General features: G+C 50.5%; 1 protein-coding gene across 1 annotated transcript in view; it reads left to right on the forward strand.

Annotated features, from left to right (window-relative positions):
* Window positions 1–5238: 5238 nt before the first annotated feature.
* The window catches only part of LOC112550515 (protein eva-1 homolog C-like), a 52543-nt gene continuing 35351 nt past the window's right edge, over window positions 5239–22430 (forward strand). Inside the window, exon 1 of the mRNA XM_025205948.1 lies at window positions 5239–5408. Coding sequence (XP_025061733.1) covers window positions 5300–5408 — 109 coding nt within the window. The 5' untranslated portion in view covers window positions 5239–5299. The remainder of the gene's footprint in view (window positions 5409–22430) is intronic.

Genomic DNA, 22430 nt, shown 5'->3' on the forward strand with positions numbered 1-22430 from the left:
AGATATAATATACATAAACATAAAACTAAATATCATATACAGATATTTACACAGTGAACATTAACCAATAACCAAGGTCAAACTCCAAATAACACTATTTACAACATCACAATACAACATTTCAAATATAAACTGTAAGGCGCAAACATGAACAATCTTAATAACATTTAATTCTTAATATAGTCCCTGACTCATAGCAAAAGATAGTCCTCCTTCCAAAAGGGTCCCTTGTGAGGGGTGTCCAGGAAGCACCAGGGGCCCCTCCTCTTAGGACCTTTCCTAGGTGGGGGGCTGCTCACACAGCCCCTGCTCTGGGTTTGCTCACCCCAAACATCTTTCTGCTGTGGGACCCAAGGGCCCAATGACTCACGTTCCCTCAGGTGGTGGTGGTCAGGGTGTAGCTTGATGGGGTCTCCTCTGCTGGAGCGCCTCTCCAGGCCCCTCCCGCACTGCTGGGTTCCTCCCTAGCTTGTGCCCCGCTCTGGGCACCGAGGGCTCAGCTCCTCTCAGCTGCTGGCTCCTGGGTGCTGGGCCTCACGCTGCAGCACTACTATTTCCTCATGCCCTGGCTCAGCACTGAGGGCTCTCAGCACACGCCAGGCCCTTCAGGCTCCAGCCGGCCGGCCTCACGCCAGGTGGCTAACCCAAACAGCCTCCACTGCTCCCTGGCTCCCAAGGCTTGGGCCCGTGCACCGCCCTGTGCACCATGGGACCTGGCCACTTCCTGGGAGATGGGGCCTGAGCTGCCTTACTGCAGCCCCAAGACCCTTATCCCGTACGCTGCCCCACACACCATGTGGGACCCTTGCCCTGCCGGGGTTGCGGGCTCGAGCCACCACTTGTGGCTACCAAAGCTCTCCCTGCGCTGAACCGTGCATCGTGATGGGCCTGAGCAGTCTCTCACTTCTCCCAGGGCCAGGTCTCCCCGCACCGTCCCCATGCGCTGTCACCAGCCTGAGCAGTCTCACACTGCTCCCAAGGCTGCTCCTCCAGCGGTGGCTTCAGGAGCCTTGGGCCTATTGGCCGCTGAGGGACAGCTCCCCAGCTTTCCTTGGCTCCGCTCTTCTTGAGTCCCTCACAGGCATCCCCCCAGCATGCTGAGTACGCTGGGCTTTTATTTACAGCGGAGGCCCCGCCTCCCGGGACTCCTCCCACCCCCCCACCCCCACTCTGAGCATGGGTGGGACAAGCCCCTCCCAGCTGTTACCTGATTGGTGGAAATGTTCCACCAATCCGAAGTGTCCTTCTCCAAGCCGGGCTTGCCAGGCAAAAGAAGCAAGCCCGCCCCAAGAAGAAAAGGAGGTTGTTTCACATACAGTGCTGGGTCGCCGCAGGAGGAGGTTCCACAAGGCTAGATTTTTGTGCATTCGTGTGGACTTTTAGGTTGTAGCCAGGTTGTAGCTGTATTGGTCTAGAGGAAAAGGCAATCAAGACTCAAAGTTGAGATGATACCAGAAGATATCATCTTGACTATGAGTCCTGATTGCTTTTTCCTCTAGACCAATACAGCTACAACCTGGATACCTGACACATGGAAGATATCAAATTATAGCCAATTTTTAAAATGAAGTCTTCTTATTTTCCAAAGCAGGAAGCAACTGTGACCACCTGAAACCTAAGGCACTGCTCTTGCCTTTGTTTCAAGGTAATTTGCATCGTCACTAATTTGCAACAACTTCGACCTGGTTGGACTAACTGAAACCTTGTGGGATTCCACTCGTGACTGGGCAGTAGGCATTGAGGGTTACAGGTTGTACAGACGGGATAGAGTGGAGAAAAAAGCGGGGTGGTGTTGCTCTCTGTGTTAAGGAACAATATACATCCTCTATAATCAAGATGGGCTCAGAGGAGGGCAGGTACTGTGGGTCAGGATACAAGGGGGTCGGGGGGAAAGGGACTTGGTAGTGGGGATCTACTATAGACTGCCACACCAGGAGCATGAGCTAGACCTGGAATTCTCAAGAGCATTGGCGAAATGGGGGTCCAGGAAGGGTGGTCATTACACAAGGGAGTGATCCTATGGGCGAAGAAGGAGACAATCCCATTGTGCATAAAAGGGGGCAAAGGGGCCAAGAAGCCCTCTTGGCTGAACAGGGAAGTCCAGGAAAGCCTAAGGGCAAAGAAAGAGGTATACAGGCTGTGGAAACAGACGGTAGCTACCAAGGAGTATACCACCCTGGCTCGCACTTGCAGGGAATCATTTAGGAAGGCCAAAGCAGGATTGGAACTTAGGCTGGTGCCAAAAATTATAGGACAACAAAAAGTCCTTCAGGTATATAGGGAGCAAAAGGAAGGCCCAGGGTACCATAGAACCCCTACAGGACAAACTAGGATAATTGGTGACAGCGAGGGGGGGCAAAGCTGAGCTCTTCTATGAGTTTTTGCATCTGTATTCCTAGACACAGACCAAGACAAATCTCCCAGTTGGATTATAGATAGACACAGGAGGGACACCAGCCCACCAACTGTTAGTGCAGACTTAGTGAAGGGGCATTGGGAGGGGCTGGATGTGTTCAAATCAGTGGGCCCGGATGAACTTCATCCAAGGGTGATGAAGGAATTGGCCAGTGTCATAGCAGAGCCACTGGCACAGCTGTTCAAGCACTCATGGTGCTCCGGTCAGGTCCCAGAGGATTGGAAAAGGGCCAGTGTGGTCCCTATTTTCAAGATGAGGAGGGAGAAACCGGGAAACTATAAGCCAGGTAGTCTCACCTCTATCCTTGGGAAAACTCTGGAAAAAATCATTAAGGATCACATTTGTGGGAGCCCAGCAGGGGAAATAATGGTGAAAGGAAATCAGGATGGATTCATTGCAGGTAGATCTTGCCTGACTAACCTTGTTTCTTTTTATGACCAGGTCACAAAATGCTTAGACACAGGAGTAGAGATAGATGTCATCTACCTAGACTTTAAGAAGGCCTTTGATACAGTATCTCATTCTGTTCTCATAAATGAACTGACAGGCTGTGATGTAGATGATTACACAGTCAGATGGGTGGCAAATTGGTTTGGGGGTCTCACCCAGAGAGTGGTGGTAGACAGGTCGATATTGACCTGGAAAGATGGGGGCAGTGGAGTCCTGCAAGGCTCAATCCTTAGACCGGTGCTATTCAATGTCTTCATCAGTGACTTGGACAAGGGCGTGGAGAGCACCCTGTCCAAGTTTGCAAATGATACCAAATTCTGGGGCAGAGTTAACACTCCAGAGGGTAGGGAACGGATCCAGGCGGATCTGGACAGGTTGGAAACATGGGTAGAACGAAATAGGATGCAGTTCAACAAAGACAAGTGCAAAGTGCTGCACCTGGGCAAAAAGAACCACCAGCACACTTACAGGCTGGGGGATGACCGTCTCAGCAGCACAGCAGTGGAAAGGGATCTTGGAGTTGTAGTTGACTCCAAGATGAACATGAGTCATCAATGTGACAAAGTGATCAACAAGGCTAACTGCACTTTATCATGCATTAGCAGATGTATGACGAAAAGGTCTCAGACTCAATGACCTACTGAGGTCCCTTCCAACCCTAACATCTACGAATCTATGAATCACAGCACCTCACAAGAGGCGAGAGACTCCATACCAGCTATAAAATGAGTGCCCAGAGGCAGAAGACAGGGAGTATAGACGGAAGCATGTGGGTCACAGAGCTGGCAAGGCAGTGCCAGGGACACAGGGTTCCAGGCTGGCATCTTGAATAAGAAGTCAGTAGTCAGGAACCAGGAACTAACAGGCAGGAACCAGGAACAAGGATGAAGTTAAGAAGCCAACAGGCAGGACTCAGGAAACTAGGAACCAACAAGCAGCGCCTGGGCAACTAGGAACAAGCAAGCAGGAACCAAATCTGGGGAACTAGAAACAAGAAGTCATAAGCTCCAAGGCAAAAGAAATATGCATGCACCTATCCTACTAAGAAGCCTTGTGAGCGCTGAAACAGCTGCTACTTATCAACAGGCAGCCATGGACATGCAGGCAACTGGGGGCAGCTGGGGGCAGTTTAGCCTGCATGCTGTCCTGAAAATCCGTTAATGTATCCACTTTTGTACCACACCATCATCTGACCCTTAAGGCTGTGTCACTAAAAGGCAGCACAGAGGAGGACCCAAGCACCTTTGTATTAACACTTTTTCAAAGACTTGAGCAAGGTGGACTAGTGTTCACACTTTGTGCCATAGACCTCTTGTGCTCCTAATGGGTAGGATAGAGTTTGGCCCCATGTTTCTGAAATATACTGGTTCTTTATTAAGAGAACTGGTCACAGGGATGCTGCAACCACAACCAGCATTACAACTGTGCACCCACGACTGACTTCCTGGTGCCTTCCCTCCGCACCCTTCCCTCCAAGCTGTGCTCCTCCCTTGAAGTTACACATAGTTGACATTTACCAAACAAAGTCTCTAGTACCAATGTATTCCCACCCCAACTCTAATACAATTCATTTTCAAGCTCATTTTCATAATCACTTGCATTGCCCTTGCCTCTGCCTGGCACTAGTGCCTTGTCTTTCTGCCACTGACCTCAGACCCTTCCAGATGGGTCTATATAGACTGCTGGGTGAGAGAATCCTTCACTTTTTGATGCATCCAAGTTCCACAGCTGAAGGAAGAGACAGTGTTGTAACCCTTTCCATTTCTAAGCCCATCATTTTGCAGAAGATTTTCTCCCAAATATTTACATGTCTTGATTACCCTGAAAGGGCCAATCAAATGACCAGGGTAAATTGCTGATTTCTCAGACACAGGAGTGCAGGCAAAGCACCTGTGACTATAATTCTGTTGGAAAATCAAGGACACCAACTACAGAACTTTCCGCCTCCTGCTGAGAATCTAACCACCTTCTCCTAGCAAATGATTGTGTAGGGGCCATTTGTGGGCACTTGTGCATTTGATGAATGGTGGATGTTTTGCTGTTTTCTGTGGCAAATGCCTCATTTAGTGGCAGGCAGTTCCCTGGCAATGTTCCATTCAGTATAAAATGGTGAATGACCGGACATTTGCTGAGATGGAGATTGTGATTATTTAATCTTTTTTAGTCACGGTTTAAAATGGCTTTGCATCTTTATGAGAAAATACAGGCTCAAAATCTTGCAAAAACATGAAACTGGCAGCATACACACACACACACCCCCACACACACACCCCTCCTAGTAGTCCCAGCAGTGCAAAGAACCAACCCATTGTTAATGGACAATAGGCGCCTCTGAGCTATAGCGCCAGCAGCAACGAAAGATGAGAGAACCCACCCAGACGGGAGTCACAGTGGCTCTGGGACCCAGGCAAGAGGAAAACTGAGACCAGCTACATGATGGCTGTGTCTCGGCTGCTTGTTGGGGCTCAAATCTCAGGTCTGGGAGCAGTGCTGGGTTTCCTTTGCTTCTCAACCATGCTGAATGCAGCCCCAGAGTTTTCAGGTGAGTTTGTGAGATCAGCCAGTGTGCTCTATTGATTGGGGGCATGGGGTGGTGCTTAAATTGTAGACCTGCTGTTGCTGGGACTTCTTAGCTAACAGTGAATGAGGATGGAGTTGGGTGGGGTTGGGAAGATAACTTCCTTTAATTGTACACCCAATTTATCAGATTTCTTGGACCCATCCAAGGAGGGGTTTGTGACAATGCAAAGTGAGCTAACTCAGGATTGTGCTCCTTTGCAAGCTGGTGGAGGCAAGGGCTGTGTTTGCTTTTCATGGAGTAGGGAATAAGTGATGTACAAACAAATGCAATCCAGTTTTAGTCCAAGCAGGCTGTTATTCTTCAGCAACATTATTTCAAGCCTGTCACAAAGTAGACGATGCTTTCCCTTACTTTGTATGAGTATCCTAGGAAGAGGGAGCCTAAACCAAAAATCTGATGGACTAGGATTAGGAACTGGAAACTTTGGTACAGAACATGAACTCTTGGAATGCTAGCCATTTGATGTGATAATCTATGCGTCTTTAGCTTCTGGTGACTTTCCCCCACTTTCCTCCAAAGAGGTATGTAGTGTCATGCACCACCGAGTGAGCTGCAAGGTACTCAAGAGCCTGCAGAAGCCATATGCATTTTAGAATTTATTTTGCTCAGTATTTCACTTCTGCATTAAAGGAGGAAGCTAGCTAACACAGAAGCTGCTCACAACTAGGAAAGGCATCTTTGCTTATGAGAAGAGGGGCCTAGTTCCTTCATTTTGCAGGAGTTCACTTGAATGTTGAAATCTAAACACTTCTATATTAGGGGGCAAAAGACTGATCTGGATTCTAATCCCTGCATCTGAACCAACTGCCCTGCACTGAAGATATTCCTTAGGCAATGCTTCTACCTGCTTTAAGGTCCCTGGAGCCTGCTGAAGTAGTGTAAGGAAGCCTTTGAGCAGTTCAATAATTGGCCCTAAAATTATTGAGCCCAACTAAGCACACATCCACTGGGCATGATCTTGTTAGGTGCCAAGCCCCTCAAACTCCAGTTCAGTAGAGTTGCTCCCATTTATACTGGTAGTTAAATTGGCCCCTAATGTTCCAACAAAGGTAAAAAAGATCCCTACCAGTCTAGCTCCAAATTGTAATTGTTTCAGTCTCCGGCATCATCCACATCTAACAGACTCAAAATAAAATTTAAGTGAAACCCAGCTGTTTCCTGTTTTGGGTGTAAACTAAAACCAGATGAGCTTGGTATATTTTTGAGCTTCACAACAAACCGCTCAACACTCTGAGACTGAATAAGCCACATGCCCACCTTTTACTAAATGTGCCCATGCTAAAGAAGTGCTGGTGCATATCAAGACATTACAAGGCATAACAGATCGGGCAGCAGTAAGATAAAAGGAAATGATTTAATCTGGGGGCTATGACTTCATAATCACAAGATCAGGGACTGAGTCACCAGGACTTCAATACGCAGATAATTCCCTGCAGCCTCTGTTACTATTGTTTGCATTAAAACAAACGTATCAGTGAGAAGTGTTTTATGTGCTAACACTCTTAGAATAGTGATCTTCAATCTCCAGCATCTGGGTAAGAAGAGATGGCACCGAGCTTGTTTTGTGCAGTCTACCAGGGTACTGTGAGGGACCTCATCAGCTTTAAAAAGACTCCAGCTTTCATTTTAAAATAAAAGCTTCTAGTGATAATGGCTGAAAATCAAATCATTGCAATATTAGGCAACAATAGGTGCTGTTGACAAAGAAAAACTGGGTCCACAGGTAGTTTTCATTATTGCCATTTAAAAATCATTAGTCAAGCACCTGGACATCATGAGACTGGATTAAGAATGAAGTATCGTATTTCACAGTGTACAGGTCAGCACAGTGTAGAAGTCAACCCATTTTTCTGATCCAAAAAGTTAGGAGTTTCATAGAACTGATGTATAAGTTGATCTAAATTTTTGGATCAAAAATGTGATGAGCCCTCACTATAGGCCAGACACCTGGGGAAGTGAATACGTGCCACAGCGCCGCTTGCAGGGGCTGGGGCCAGGCTTGGTTCTTGGCTGGCACAGTCTAGGCAGTGCTGCTCGCAGGGGCTGGGGCTGGGCTCAGCACCCAGCTGAGTGGCACCTCCATGGTGATGGCAAGGCCCACAGGCAGGGTCTGCGGGAAGGATTGGAGGGATTGGAGGTTAGGCAGCATCCACAGGGGGATTGGGGGAGTAGGCAGGGTTTGTGGCGGGTTGGTGGGGTCCGGGAGGGTTTGGTAGGATCAGGGGGGCTCGTGTAGTCTGTGGGAGGGCTTGTGGGGGACCAGGTGCTCTTTTTCGCCCCGCCGCCCTCCCTGGTGAATCTGCCTCATAACCCTCCCACTTCTCTCCCGACCGGGAGTTACTTTCTCAACTCCTGGCATCGGCAAACACTGATAAAACTGGCGTCAGGAGCAGTTTATGGGATGCGGGGGTTGTGGGGGGAGGGGGTGGGCTGGCTGGTCTGCAGTGGGGAAGGAGTGAGGGGTCAGAAAGTTAAAAACAGCTTGGTGCCAGATGGGCAGGTAGGAAAAGCACAGCACTGGGGCTGGGACCAGTGGCTAGGCTTTCCCAGCCCTGGGGCTGCACTGAGAACTGCACAGAATTTTGGGAAAGTTAGATCATCTAAAAATGGCCAAAAACCAGTCTAAATTAGACTACCTCCTAGGTAGGGTTAACTTAGATTGCGTTGGCTATTTTTAGATCAGTCTAAACTTCCTGGGATTTCTGTACAGTTCACACTTAGATGAATCTAACTAGGGATCTAAGTGTAAGGTCCACATTGGGGCAAACTACATTAGATTGGGTTGCCATTTTTAATGAGATCTAACTTCCCTCTAACCTCTGCAAATGTCTGTACACATATGAGTAGAGGAGAATACAACAGCCACCGCCACCACCCACTGTCCCATGCTGTCGCTGCTCCGCATCCAGACCTGTGCCAACTCCCCCGCATCCCGCTGCTCTGCATCTGGCCTCCTGGCCCAGCCCTGCACCACTCCGCATCTGGCCTCGCGCCACCTCTCACCTCCCCCCAACTCCATGTCCGGCTCCGCACCCAGAGGCGGATTAATATGTACTGGGGCACTGGGCAAACACAAAATTGGAGGCCCCTACCCCTACGGGAGCTGGGCTGCAGGGGGAGGGGGGCAGGCCCCTTCCCCTCCTGGTGCTGGCAGGGAGGCTGGGGGTGGGGGAAGCACATGCTCATCTCTTCTCCTTGCTCCCTGTCCCCTCTGTCTTGCTGTGGCCACACACACACACACACACACACACACACACACACACACACACACACACACACAGAGGCGTGCATACAGACAGGCACACACTACTCTCTCTCTGCACATGGACACACAGACACAAACACACTGTCCCTCCTGCCATGAACACACACACACACACAGAGGCGTGCATACAGACAGGCACACACTACTCTCTCTCTGCACATGGACACAGACACAAACACGCTGTCCCTGCTATGAGCACAGACACGTGCATACTCACGCACAGACATGCACTGATATACGCACGCGCATACAGACACATGTATGCACACAGACGGGCACACACTGTATTCACTCACTCTCTGCATATGGACACAGACACAAACACACTTTCCCACCAGCCATGAACAGACACACGCACGCACACACATGCACACATGCACGTACACGCAGAGGGAGAAAAAGAATTGGGGGAGAGGGGGCTGAGCATGCACACACCCCCAGGCAGAAAAGTCTGCAGGGGGAGGGGGGCTGGGACCGGAGCCGAGCCAGGCCCGGGATCAGGATCAGGGCCCGCTGGGCCCATTTGGCCACCCCTTGCCCCGTGCCTGGGGTTGTTGCCTGCCTGGCGCTGGAGACCCCCATGAAACCACTGCCCTTCAGCCCTGCACCAGCCCAGACTGCCTCGCTGTACAGCCCAGGGGGGCCCAGAGCCAGGGGCCAGAGCAGGGCCAGCCTCGGCTGCACTGCCGGGTCAGAGCCCTAAGGACCCATGTGCCTGCCCCACCGGGCTCTGGGGAGAGCCCAGTGCAGCCTGCTGGCTCCTCCAGAGGCATAGCGCGGGGGAGCCAAGGGTGGAGGGGGACACACCAGCCCAATCTGTGCACGGGGCAAGGGCAGCTGCAGCAGTGGGCCGGGCTCTGTCTACTCCCTGCCTGAGCACCTCGCTGCTGCTGCTTTGACAGCAGAGTGGAGCCATGTGCCTTGCTGCCCAGCCTGCCCAGTGGGATGCACATGACACTGTGCCGCTGTCAAAGGTGGGAGCAGGGTGCACAGGCTGGGAGCAGGCAGAGCCCAGCCCCAGCTGCAGCCACCTGTGCCCCATCCGCTCCCCTCGCCCCCCGGGCTCCTCAGTGCCATGCCTCTAGAGGAGCCACCAGGTTACACTGGGCTCTTCCCAGGGACAACCCAGGGCGGGACAGGTGCAGGGGCTCCATCCCCTCCAGTGCAGCTGAAGTTGGCCCCACTCTGGCCCTCAGTTCTGGCTCCCCCTCCTCCCCCCACCCCACCCCGGGAGTGTGGGGAGGCAGCCAGGACTGGTGCGGGGCTGGGTGGCGGTTGCTTTGCGGGGGCTGCCGGTGCCAGGCAACGGCCCTGGGTGCAGGGGAAGGGGCGGTTGCATGGGTGCAGTGGGCCCCAATCTGGGCTCAGCTGGGAGTACTCCCAGCTGCACTCCCTCCCTCCCTCCCTCCCTCCCCCCACAGACTTTCCCGCCTGGGGCGGGGGTGCAGGGGCATGCGCACACGCTCAGCTCCCCCAAGTATTTTTCCTTCCTCTGCCTTTGGGCCCTGTGCCCTACCCCATCCAGCTCCACTCCACCCCTCTCCCTGTTGCTTTGCATCCGCCTGGCCCCTGTCTGCCTGCCTTACCTCCCCTCCCTCCCTCCCTCCCTGCTGCTTCTCCCTCCCTGCTGGCTGTTCTGGGAGGCAGCCCTTGCTGCGCGGGCAGCCAGGGCATGTTCCCCGCTGCCAAACTTCCCCAGCAGCAGCTCAAACTTGGGCCCGTGCAGCCCAGGCCACCCACCCAATCAGCACCTGCCCTGTCGGTGGCACATGTGCAGTTGGCCCAGAGTGTTACGGACAGACAGACAGACAGACAGACTATGGCTTTTCTTATATTAGAATATTTTAGGATATATATATATGTATAAATGGTGCTGGGAATCCTAAAGTAAGATAAGATGCAGTACTTTGCAAATGTGGGGGTACAGCTTGTCTAACGAAACACACAGACTTTGACTGCATGGCTAACAAGCTCCTTAACACAAGACACACTCAAAATTACACACACACACACACACACACACACACACACACACACACACACACACACACAGAAAGGCAACATTTCTTGTGTTATTGAATCCTGAAGCTTTAGCAGCATTTGGGTCTTTGCTTCATATCTAATGCTACCCTTTCCTCCTTGACATAACAGCCACAAATTCAGTCATGATTTATTACTATTGCTTGCTAAGCACCTTAGGTAATGAGTTCTAAATCATGTGGGCAGTTATTTCTTATTACACAGTTTACCAGCCAATCAACTTTAGAACTTCTTTGATTGGTTTTGACTGGTTTGTCATTTCTGTTTAATATGGCAGGGCTGCCCAACATCTAAGCTTTCGGGGCCTGCATCAGTAGGGCCATATGCTGTGCAGGCTGCAATAACATGTGCTATGGGTCACATGGGTACCTCCAATGCTGCACTGCAGCTTGGGCACCCTAGCCTCGCCCTCAGCTCTCCGGCTGTTGTTGCCCTAGGCCATTGTCTCCTCCAGCCCTGCAAGCTGCACCTGAGGCAGGGGCAGGAAGTGGAAGCCAGAAGAGGGAGGGGGAGCCCAGAGACCCAGATACAGCCTGGCAGGACCCCAGGGACCTCAAATTAACCTCTGACAGGCTGCATGCAGCCTGCAGGTCACCAGTTAGGTAGCCCTGCCACATGGCATAGTCCCTGGTGTACATCTGAGGAACATGTAGATTACTGGGATCTGGGTACCTGTAACCTGCTGGTTAGTGATATGCAATGAATTAGTGCAGCTATGTACCTAGTGAAGAGGAGCTGGCATTGATTTATACTAACTGGCTTTCATTTTGGCACTGTCTGCAGAAGGCCTAAGGACTGATCGGGCCTTGCAGAATGAATGGGCTTTGAAGTGGGGCACCAGCAGTGGGAACTGGACCACTATGATCTGTGCCACGCTTGTTCTGTGGATGAATGGTACCTGCCAGTTTTTGGAACTCTCTGTCTGTCTCATTTTCATTTTCAGGTTCAAGCCAGGCACCAGACTGAGAGTCAGGAGACTTGGGCTCTGTTCCTGGCTTTGGCACCGACTCCTTATGTGGTTTGGGTCAAGTCAGTGTCACAGAGCACTTAGGTGCCCTGCCCCTATGAAGAGGGGAAACTGCTAGGGAAAAAGCCTTAGCCACCAGTAAGGAGCCCCAGCTGCTGGTCACCAGGGCAACCAGAGTGAGCTACTGGCCCACACCTGCCAGCGGTCAGCTGACCAGAAGGGGCAGGGCCTGGCTCCCATATAAACCCCAGGGCTGAGGTCAGGGCAGCAGTTCCTTGCTGGCAGCCAAGGGGGAAGGAGCTCTGCTGGAGCAAGCAAAGGGGGAGAGGCTTGACTCCACGATCCGCTCCTGATGCTGTTGTGGGAGGCAGTATTCCCTGGTAGGGCTTGGATGATGTTTTAGCCAGGCGGCTTGGATTTATGTTATAGCCCAGGGGGCTTGTGTTTGCTGTTTAAGACCGGTGGCTTGGGTAAGGCTATTAGGAGATGGAGGAGGCCTCATGGGGGACCCATGGCAGTGGGGGGACCCCGAACACCAGAGGGGGCGCAGCATTTGGGTGTGTGTGCTGACCCTGAGCACCAGAGGGGGCGCAGAGTGAGACTGGGCTGTGGAGGGCCCAGGGAGGACAAGGGGGCCAAACTATAACAAGGCCCAGACCAGACAATGTCAGTTCCATCTGTGAGGCTTGGGGTGTGGTAAAGGGGTGTTTGGAGCCACGCATAGTCTATAAGGCTAGGGTGCCCCGAAACACCCATTGTAGAACGAGACCCACAAGGGGTTTGGGAATCCACGGGGTCAGTGAGTACAGCAGAACCGTGTCCAAGACAATGTAAAGGCAGCCTCCCTATTATCTTTACCATCAAAGACGTGGTGGGCGAGAATTGAGGGTGCCTTTTGGGCCAACTTCTCATGGTAAGAGGGCCTTGGGGAGATCATGGCCTTCCTACAGGACCCCACACTGTGACAGTCAGTTAGGATGTGTCTGTGTTGCTCCTGTGGCATTCCCAGGGGGGTGCCACTCTTGAGCAGGCTAGCCCACCTGCTTTTGCTCCACCAATGCTCATCCTTGTGATAAGGGTGTCCCCAGGAGATCTGTCTCTGGCATGCTTGAGAGCACTACAGAAGCAGCGTAGGTATATCTTAAATCTGTCTGTGCTTCAGCTTCCTCTCTGTGAAGTAGGGAAACTATACTTGCTTTCCCCTCCCTTTGCTCATCTCGACTTTTTAGGTTTCAGCCAGGGCTGGACCCCAACTCTGAGTACAACTTCTAGCCCCTGACTTAATACACCTAACGATCAATGATACACTAGTCGCAAGGTGATCTGGGAAACCTTTTTAAGAGCAGTGTATTTTCTGGAGTATAAGCACGGATCTGTTGAGCCTGTCCTGCTCACCCAATGGGCATTGCACCTCAATAGCTCCTCACTTTGTGCCGGATGAGCCAGCTTGGTTCGTTCCAATAACCAAATTCCAATCCAAGGAATGCCACTGTTTCTCCTGCTTGGGGTGGTAGGCCAGGCAGTGACCCCATTAAAGCAGTTTATCCACTGCCCTTTCATCCTCCTCCTTTCCTCATTTGTTTTCTCCTTTGTACAGACATTAAGATGAATGAAATACCAAGACCCTCTAGTGACAGATTTCAGATGTTTATTTGCCTTTCTCAGTAATGAAAAGGGAAGGAAAGAGGGGAAAATATCATTGGCTGCTGAAATTTAACCCTCAGAGCCCTCCCCTTATCTTTCATTGACATTAGGAGTTCACATGAGAACCTGATTCTAGACATCAAAGAGTTAATGTCATCCTTAGAGAAGAAGCCTGAAGACAAGAGAGGCCCATTGTATAGCAGAGCCTGGTACCAGGGTTTCTGGATAGATTCAGAGAGAAGGCACGGGTTTGTGAGCTGACACTGTGTGAGGTAGGCATAGCTGGCTGGCAGCTCTTCCCCCAGGCAGCCAGGGTTGGGGGAAGGAGATTAGTTAGGAGTATCCAGGCCTGCCATAATGCAGTCTGGGTCCTTCACCAGCTGTGAACTTGGTGCTTATTAGACCCACAAGGGAAGAAGAGTTGACTCCCGCACAACTCTCAGAGTACTAGGTCTCTAGAACTTCTGCTCTTCCTGATAAAGCTGTGGTGTTGCCAATTCATGGGGTCAACAAGCCTTGGCTACAGCCCCCTGGCATAGTCTGGGAGAATCGGCACTAATACTTGTGCTGCATTGCTGTAAATTGTATTTATGGAAGTGGGCAGTGCTGCAGGTACCTCAGGGAATAAAATCTCAGTATAGGGCCAAAATTTAGAAGGGACACCCTCCAGTGGGCTAACCAGGGTTGCAGCCGCACTGGTTTTGACATCCATAATTGCTGAAGGATTGTAAAAGATCTCACTGAGACAGTAGGTTCCTGCATTATTCCAGGTTTAGGACAGTACTGCCAGGAGAGGAGATGGGTAAAATGAGCTTCAAGAGAAGAGGAGAAAACATTGGGAACCCATGCTTCAGGGGCTTCATAAGGTTTTAGCAAGTTATGGCTTGGACTAGTGCTGGAGGGTCTGGATCCTTTTCACGGGAAGCATCATAGTGGGAGGAAAGTCCCGAATTAATTGTTCTTTAAAGCAACTGGAGTTAGGTTAGGCAATTCAGCCACATTTTTACCCTTTCACTTGGCATAATGAGTTTGAGCAAGGGGAAGGGGAGTCAGTCATGGTAGGGGCCCATATATTCCCTAATTCTTTAGTTGTGGAGTTTATATCATGGTCCTCTTGAAAAAGAAAAAAAGAGGCATACACACAAGGGAAGCTTGGGACAGTCCTCAAGGAGGACTATACAACAGCAGTCCACACATGTAGGGAGAAGATTAGGAAAACTAAGGCGGTGACTGAATTTAAGTTAGCAACAGGAATCAAGGATACTAAGTCTTTCTTTAGGACATTTTACATTTTTCTTTTACATTTTCAGTAACCGGGAAGGGGGTGCAGGACCATCCCTTCCTCCTTCCTTCCTTCCCTCCCTCCGTCCCTATGCATGGCTGTAGTGTAAATTGTATTGTGATTTCTCAATGGAATTGATTGCAATTCAATTTATTGTGAAAATAAAATAAAGATGAGGAAGAAAAAATTATGATTTGTACTTGCTCCTGCTTGATTTCATGGACCTGGGAGGGAGGGGGACTGGGGTGTGAGTGCTGTTGCTTCCCCGGGTGGACACAAACACACATTTAGATTGGGTGGCCTCCCCCGCACAGGCGCCTCTCAATAATATGTCCGGGGATAGCCATCTCATGCAAAATGTCTGGGTTATCAGCCACATGAGTGTGGCTATGCATCCAGAGACAGAGTACCTCTGGAAGGAAGTGTCCAGACGAGGCCAGATACCCCCTCCAGCTTCTGTTCAGCTCTTGCTCCTTTTCTGGAGATGCAAACCTGACTCCAACTATTTCCTCAGCAAACTTCTGCCTGCACACCTGAAATGACCAGGCTCTATCCAGGGCGGGGGGGGGCGTGATCTGCAGGATTTCTTTATTTTTTTCTTTAGAAAATAGTGTGCATTGCAAGGAAAGAATTTGTAAAAAAAAATATGTTTTGCATCACACCTCCCATAGCAGCCTGCCTGCAAAGAAGCTGTTTTTAAACCTCCCACCCCCCCTCAGCAACCATGCATTGTAATGCACTTTAAAGACTTAATAAAGACTTGCTAAAGGGAGTGTCTTTTTCTTACAAGACATATGTGACTGGACCGCACCCTAGCTAGCACTTAACAAATGCTAGCAAAAGCAACTCTTCACCCTGCAAATCTTTCCAAGTATTTCGAGTAATGTAATGCCAACCCCCACCCGCCCCCAGGCACAGCATCCTGTGGTGGTGTGCAGTCAAACAAACCCAGTCCTCCCAAAGGAAAAATGACACTCCATCATTATAATAGTAGAACAAAAAAGTTTACTGAAATGATTATGAAACGAATATAAAAAATAACTATGTTGGCATATATATACATTTATAATTGACATATAAAAATAAAATAAATATGAAATACTACAGCAATAGAACAAAAGTCTTACAAAAAAAGAAAATGTAAAAACCCCCCCAAAATGGTATTTAGTTGACCTTGGAAACCTCCTCACTGTCCTGTGGGCTCTTCCCTGGCAAGTTCCCCCCGTGAACTGGAGGAGAAAGGAAAAGAGAAGAAAAGGAAGAGGAGGAGGTGGGCTTGGTGCATAGCTAAAAAAATGGATTTTGCCAAACCCCACCACACACACAGGGTCGGTGGGACATATTACCTAAATATAATCCGTGATGCTGCATACCCCAGGTGCTGAGTCTGGCAGGCAGCGCCTTGGACTCAGAGCTCTGGAATGGAATGTGATGTAAGTTTAGGTTGCAGTATTGAAGGGAGTAATGTAACCACTCCCTCCCTCCAACAAAGTTTCAAAATATATAGTCAAAGAAAAATTACCACTTCCCTGGTACTGCCGAAGCTGTTGCAGACATCGGGAGCCATGGGCACTGCATGGGCAGTTGACAGGGTGTGAAAGGGTCACAGCAGGTGGAAGATACAGAGAGAGGCAAATCTAGAGGACAGGAGGGTACATGGGTGGTGGTGGTAACACATAGATGATGAAATTTCTCTGAGCCATGATTTTTCTTGTGATTGAGAAAGTAATAAAAGGATAGGCAAGGTTGAAGATTAAGGATAGGCAAACAAACAAGCAAGGCAGCACACACATCCCGAAATGACCTGACTGTGGAGGAGGGAGGGGTGATGGAGGAGGGAGGTGTGAAGAGTGAGGAGTGAAGGAGGGTAAAAAAACCTAAAAAACGTACAGCGCCACCTACTGGCTAAAAGCTGGAACACAGCGGCCCCTTATGGCAAAGGGGATTAATTACAAGTCTGTGGAGTCTCTGCCTGTTTGCACGAACAAAATCAACACTTGGAGCACCATAGCATGAAAGCGTCACACACTAAAACCTCTCTGAGCAGTGTTAGCATACGGCGCTAAAATGGACTTTAAAGCTACAGGAAATTGGTATTGTGCAAACACAAACACAGTTGCATCACTGTAAATGGGTGTGAAGGAGTGAGACAAAACTCACAGTATGGAGGGCCGGCAGGGCTGCAGCTAGAGACCGGAAAGGAAGGAAAATACCCACCACACTTCCGGAGCAGCATCTCGCTCAGGACTGGAGGAGGGAGGCTGCCCAAAGGTATTTCTGGCCCCAGAGAGGGGCAGAGAGGGGTCAGTTCCCTGCGGGCCGCAGGGAGAGAGGAGGGCTGAGTGTCCCAGCAGGCAAGGGGTGCCTGAGGAACCCTGCTGGAGTGACCCTGAGCAGGAGGCAGGCAGAGGTCTGCACACACGTGGCTGGTGGTAATCTCTGGAGCAGAGCTGCAGCTGAGGATCTGGAGCGAGGGAGTCCACAAGGCCTGTGATCTCCAGAGTGGAGTTTTCAACAGAGGATCCAGAGGAGGACCTGAGGGAAAACTACAGTCACAGGTAGAGCCATCCTGGATGTGGGGGAGACCTCAAGGAGACTGTGAATGTTCATAGGGGTACAGGGCAGGCCGGCACATAACAAAGACTGGACTAAGGGATTTTTCTTGATCGTTGCGATTGGGATTTTGAGAACCTGATCCCGGATAAAGGGGACATGGAAGGAGCCCGACAAGAAGGCCAAGAGCAGCCGGGATTTTCCTTGGTTTTTTTTGCCTTTTCTTTTGATATTTGAGCACAGGCCAAGACCAGCCCTGGAAGGGTGTACCTAATCAAGACCAAAGGTCACCCAGGGGTAGAGGGCTAAATAAGACTACAACAGGCAGCACTGTGACCCAGCTGCAGAAGAATTGTGTGAGTACCATCTGCAGAGGCTAGGCTGGGGTAAAGGGGAGGTTTGGAGCCCCACAGAAGAAACAGGGATTGAGACCAGGCAGGATCACTGCGGGAAGTACCTCCTGGGAATATATTTCATCAAAGTCGTGGTAGGCGAGAAAACATAAGACCAACTTCCTGGCAGACCAGGTAATCCAAAGCCAAGGTTCACCCTGTTGCCGCCTGTAGGCAGATGAGCTCAGGGCAGTGGTAGCAAGCCCTACAACACATACAGCCATCACAATGGGAAATTTCATTTTGTGTACACATGCCCATAGGGAGCAGAAGGAAAACAAATGGAAGCATGGGGCCCTTGCTTAACACCTCAGGACAGCTGGTAACCGACACTCAGGAAAAAACTGAATCCCTGAATGCCCACTTTGCCTCAGTATTTCACTTGACCAAGGGGAAAAACATGCTCAATAAGGCTCACAGGGAGCATGGTGGGAATGACCACCTTCCTACTGTTGATGCTGAGCTGGTGCAGGTAGGACCCAGAGAGTTCTTATGAACGGATCTGTGTCATCCTGATGAGAAGTGGCCAGTGGTGTCCCTCAGGGGTCTGTGCTTGGTCCAGTACTTTTCAACATCTTTATTAATGATTTGGATGTGGGGGCAAAGAGCTCACTTGCCAAGTTCTCAGACAACGCCAAGTTATGGGGGAGCATGGTCATACCTGAAGATAGGCTGCAGATTCAGACAGACTTGGACAGGCTGGAGAGTTGAGTGAATTGGAACCAGATGAAATTCAAGACTGAGAATTGTAAAGTGCTCCATATGGGGGCAAACAATCCCCAACATACCTACAGGCTATTGGATGCCTATCTTGCTGGGATCCTTTGACCATAGCTGACTTCCTGCCCCTGGGGCAGGGGGCTGGACTCGATGATCTTATGAGGTCCCTTCCAGGCCCCTTATGTCTATGTCTATGAAATACCCACAGAACCTGTGCCCATCACAGTGGTGTACAGGGAGTGGCTCATAGATCTTCCCTGGGCCCCAGCCCTGCACTGTCATTGCCCAAAGATTCTGGGGTCTCCCCGGCCCCACCTGCCTGTCCTGCTCCCAGACGCTGCTCTGCACCCACCCGTGGCTGCATCCTAGCCACCCAGCCAACTGTCCTGCCTGCACAGGTTCCACCCCCATTGGTGGTTGCAGGGTGGATGGGCTGGGGGTGCCCAGGTAGTGGGGCTGGGGCTGGTGGCAGTGGCAGCCAGAAGAGGCTTCAACTTCCAGGGCTGCCAGGAAATGGAGTCTGGCAACTGTGCTGCCCCAACCCAGCTGCATGCCTGGGGCAGCAGGACTGACTGCACACACCACAGCCTGAGCTAGCCCGTACACCTGGGCCAGGCAGCACCCAGGGACCTACTGTGGGCTGAACCAAATCTCTCACTGGGCCAGATCTGGCCCGCTGCCCATATTTTGCTCACCTCTGGCTCTGGGCATTTCTTTATTATGGTTATATAGCTTTACACTATCTAGCAAGGGAGTTTGTCAGGGAATTGGCTGAGGCCGCATGCTCCCGGTGTATGGTTGTCATGGGAGACTTTAACTACCCAGACACCTTGTGGGAGGAGCGCTCAGCCAAATCCGTCTTGAAGGAAAGTCAGCAAAAGGGCACAGCAGCCCCCTTGGCTCTCCAGGGAACTAGTGGACCTCCTGCTTCTTAAAAGGAAGACCTACAAAGGATGGAGGACTAGAACCACCACCAAGGAGGAATACTCTTCTCTGGTCTGGACCTGCAGAGAGCAAACCAGGAAAGCCAAGGTTGCGATGGAACTCCAGCTAGCTACAAATAGCAAAGACAATTAAACGTCCTTTTTAGATATGTGGAGAGCCTGAGGAAAAGCAAGGGCAACATTGGACCCCTGCTAAACCAGATGGGAAAACTAACAACCAATGCCCAGAAAAAAGCAAACTTGCTAAATGGGTACTTTGCATCAGTTTTTCACCAGCCCCAAAGGACCCCCCTGCCCACTGTGGGTCAGGGATGCCCGGGTGAGGGAGATTCCTTACCCTCCATCAAAGCTGACCTTGTGAAGGAACACTTTGAGAGGCTGGATACCTTCAAGTTAGCCGGTTCTGACGGTTTACACCCAAGGGTACTCAAGGAGCTGGCAAGCATCATAGCTCAGCCCCTGGCACGGATCTTTGAGAACTCCTGGTGCTCTGGTGAAATGCCCAAAGACTGGAAGAAGGCCATGCCTATCTTCAAGAAAGGGAGGAAATTAGATCCGGCAAACTGCAGGCCCATCAGCCTGACCTCTATCCTGGAGAAGGTCTTGGAAAAGATTATCATCCTTAACAGACTAGCTGACAGCAATATCCTGAGGAATACCCAGCACAGGTTTGTTGCGGGTAGGTCTTGCATGACCAATCTCATTTCCTTTTATGACCAGGTGACCTATCACCTGGACAAGGGGAAAGAGATTCATGTCGTATATCTTGACTTTAAAAAAGCCTTCGATCTGGTATCCCATGATCACCTCTTGGCAAAACTGGCTAACTGTGGCCTCGGCCTCAACCTCACCAGAATCCTCTGGCTGGGGAATTGGCTCTGCGGTAGGACCCAGAGGGTGGTGGTTGACGGAAGGCAATTGTCGTGGTGCCCTGTGACCAGTGGGGTCCCTCAAGGCTCTGTCCTAGGGCCTATACTTTTTAACATCTTCATCAATGATGTACACATTGAGGTCAGAAGCAGACTGGCCAAGTTCGCCAATGACACCAAACTCTGGGGTAAAGCATCCACACCTGAGGACAGGAAGGTGATCCAGGCAGATCTTGACAGGCTCATGAAATGGGCGGATGAGAACCTGATGGTGTTTAACACCGAAAAATGCAAGGTTTTCCACCTTGGGAGGAAAGAACAGCAGCATGCTTATAGGTTCGGCAGTGCTACGCTGGTTAGCACTACAGATGAAAGGGAATTGGAGGTCATGATTGACCACAAGATGAACATGAGCCTTCATGTGATGCTGCGGCTAGTAAAGTGAGCACAAAGTTGGCTTGCATCCATAGATGCTTCTCAAGCAAATCCCAGGACATCATCCTCCCGTTGTACCTGGCCTTGGTGAGGATGCAGCTGGAGTACTGCATCCAGTTTTGGGCTCCACAATTCAAAAAGGATGTAGAGAAGCTTGAGAGGGTGGAGAGGAGAGCCACACACGTGGTCAGAGGGCAGGAAAGCTGACTTTATGAAGAGAGGCTGAGAACCATGGAACTCTTCAAAAGCGCAGGCTCAGGGGCTATCTGGTGGCCACCTATAAGTTTACCAGGGGTGTTCACTAGGATCAGGGGGAATGTCCGTTCACCAGAGCGCCCCAAGTGATGACAAGATCAAACGGTCACAAACTCTGCCGTGACCGATTGAGGCTGGACATAAGGAAGAACTTCTTTACTGTCTGAGCCCCCAAGGTTTGGAATAGACTGCTACCGGAGGTGGTTCAAGCACCCACTTTGAACGCCTTCAAGACACATTTGGATGTCTGTCTTGCTGGGATCCTCTGATCCCTGCTGACTTCCTGCCCCTGGGGTAGGGGGCTGGACTCGATGATCCTTCGGGGTCCCTTCCAGCCCAAATGTCTATGAAAAGCTCAGGTACCAGTAGCAAACTAGTTAGGGAAGCATATAACCCATAGTGGGATAACCCCCATGGACTTGTTTTGTTTCTCAGACAGGTTTTGCAACTCCCAGTGAACTCCACGGTGCTGCAGCCAAACTGCTATTGGTGCCTGAGCTAGTTTAAACCTGCTTTTGTGTAGCAGCCTTGCTGGCTGCTGCTTTGACAGCCCCACTGCACAGTTGGTACTACGCAGTCCCCGCAGCGCACGGGTCATTTTCAACCTTACTGCATAGTAGCAATGAGCTACTGTGCAGTAGATCATTGCTACTGCACAGTAGCAGCGGCTTCATGGTTAGTACCTGCCAATGCTACATCACCATAGCGATGAGCTATGGCACCATAGTTTGTCACTACAGTGACATAGTGTCTCGTGTAGACACACGCAAGATGTCACTGATGATCATTTTAGCAGAAACGTCCAGCTAATATGTTCTTTCCTCTACTCCTATTTGCTTTTCTCACCTTCACGGAGGTCAAAAGCCCCATTTGCCTCCTACTGATCTGCAGGGAAGGGGGTCCTGGGCTCTAACATATGTCCCTGCTCTTAATAGGGTAGAAACTTCTCTGACGCCCTCCATCTTCCCCAGTGCCAGTGTCTGCAGTGCAGATACTCTATGAATGTATCTGCAGCATTCTGTGAACTAAAAGGAGATTCCTATTGCCCTTTATGCTTATAAATGGTATGTGTATAGCCATGTAAATGCAGTTGTGGGCACAAATTAATAATTTGCAATTCATCTCCTCTTTCACACTCTGTGCCATGGAGCATGCTCAATAGGGCTGTACTTAATAGTTTCATAGTTTCATAGTAGCTAGGGTCAGGAGAGACCTGAACAGATCATCTAGCCTGACCCCGTACCACAGGCAGGAATGAATGCTGGGTTCACAAGACCCCAGACTGATGATCGTCCAACCTCCTCTTGAATATGCCCAAGGTAGGGGCGAGGACCACTTCCCTGGGAAGTTGGTTCCAGATTTTGGCCACCCTAACTGTAAAATATTGCCTTCTGATCTCCAATCTAAACTTATTCTCCATCAGTCTATGACCATTGTTCCTCATCACCCCAGGTGGTGCTGGGGAGAAAAGAGCTCTGCCTATTTGCTGTTGATCTCCCCTGATGAGCTTGTAGGCAATCACCAGGTCCCCCCTCAGCCTCCTCTTGCTGAGGCTGAACAGGTTCAGGTCCTTCAGTCTCTCCTCGTAGGGCCTGTCCTGCTGCCCTCTCACCAAGC

This window comes from Alligator sinensis, unplaced genomic scaffold (genome assembly GCF_000455745.1).
Source record: "Alligator sinensis unplaced genomic scaffold, ASM45574v1 scaffold619_1, whole genome shotgun sequence".
NCBI lineage: Eukaryota > Metazoa > Chordata > Crocodylia > Alligatoridae > Alligator > Alligator sinensis.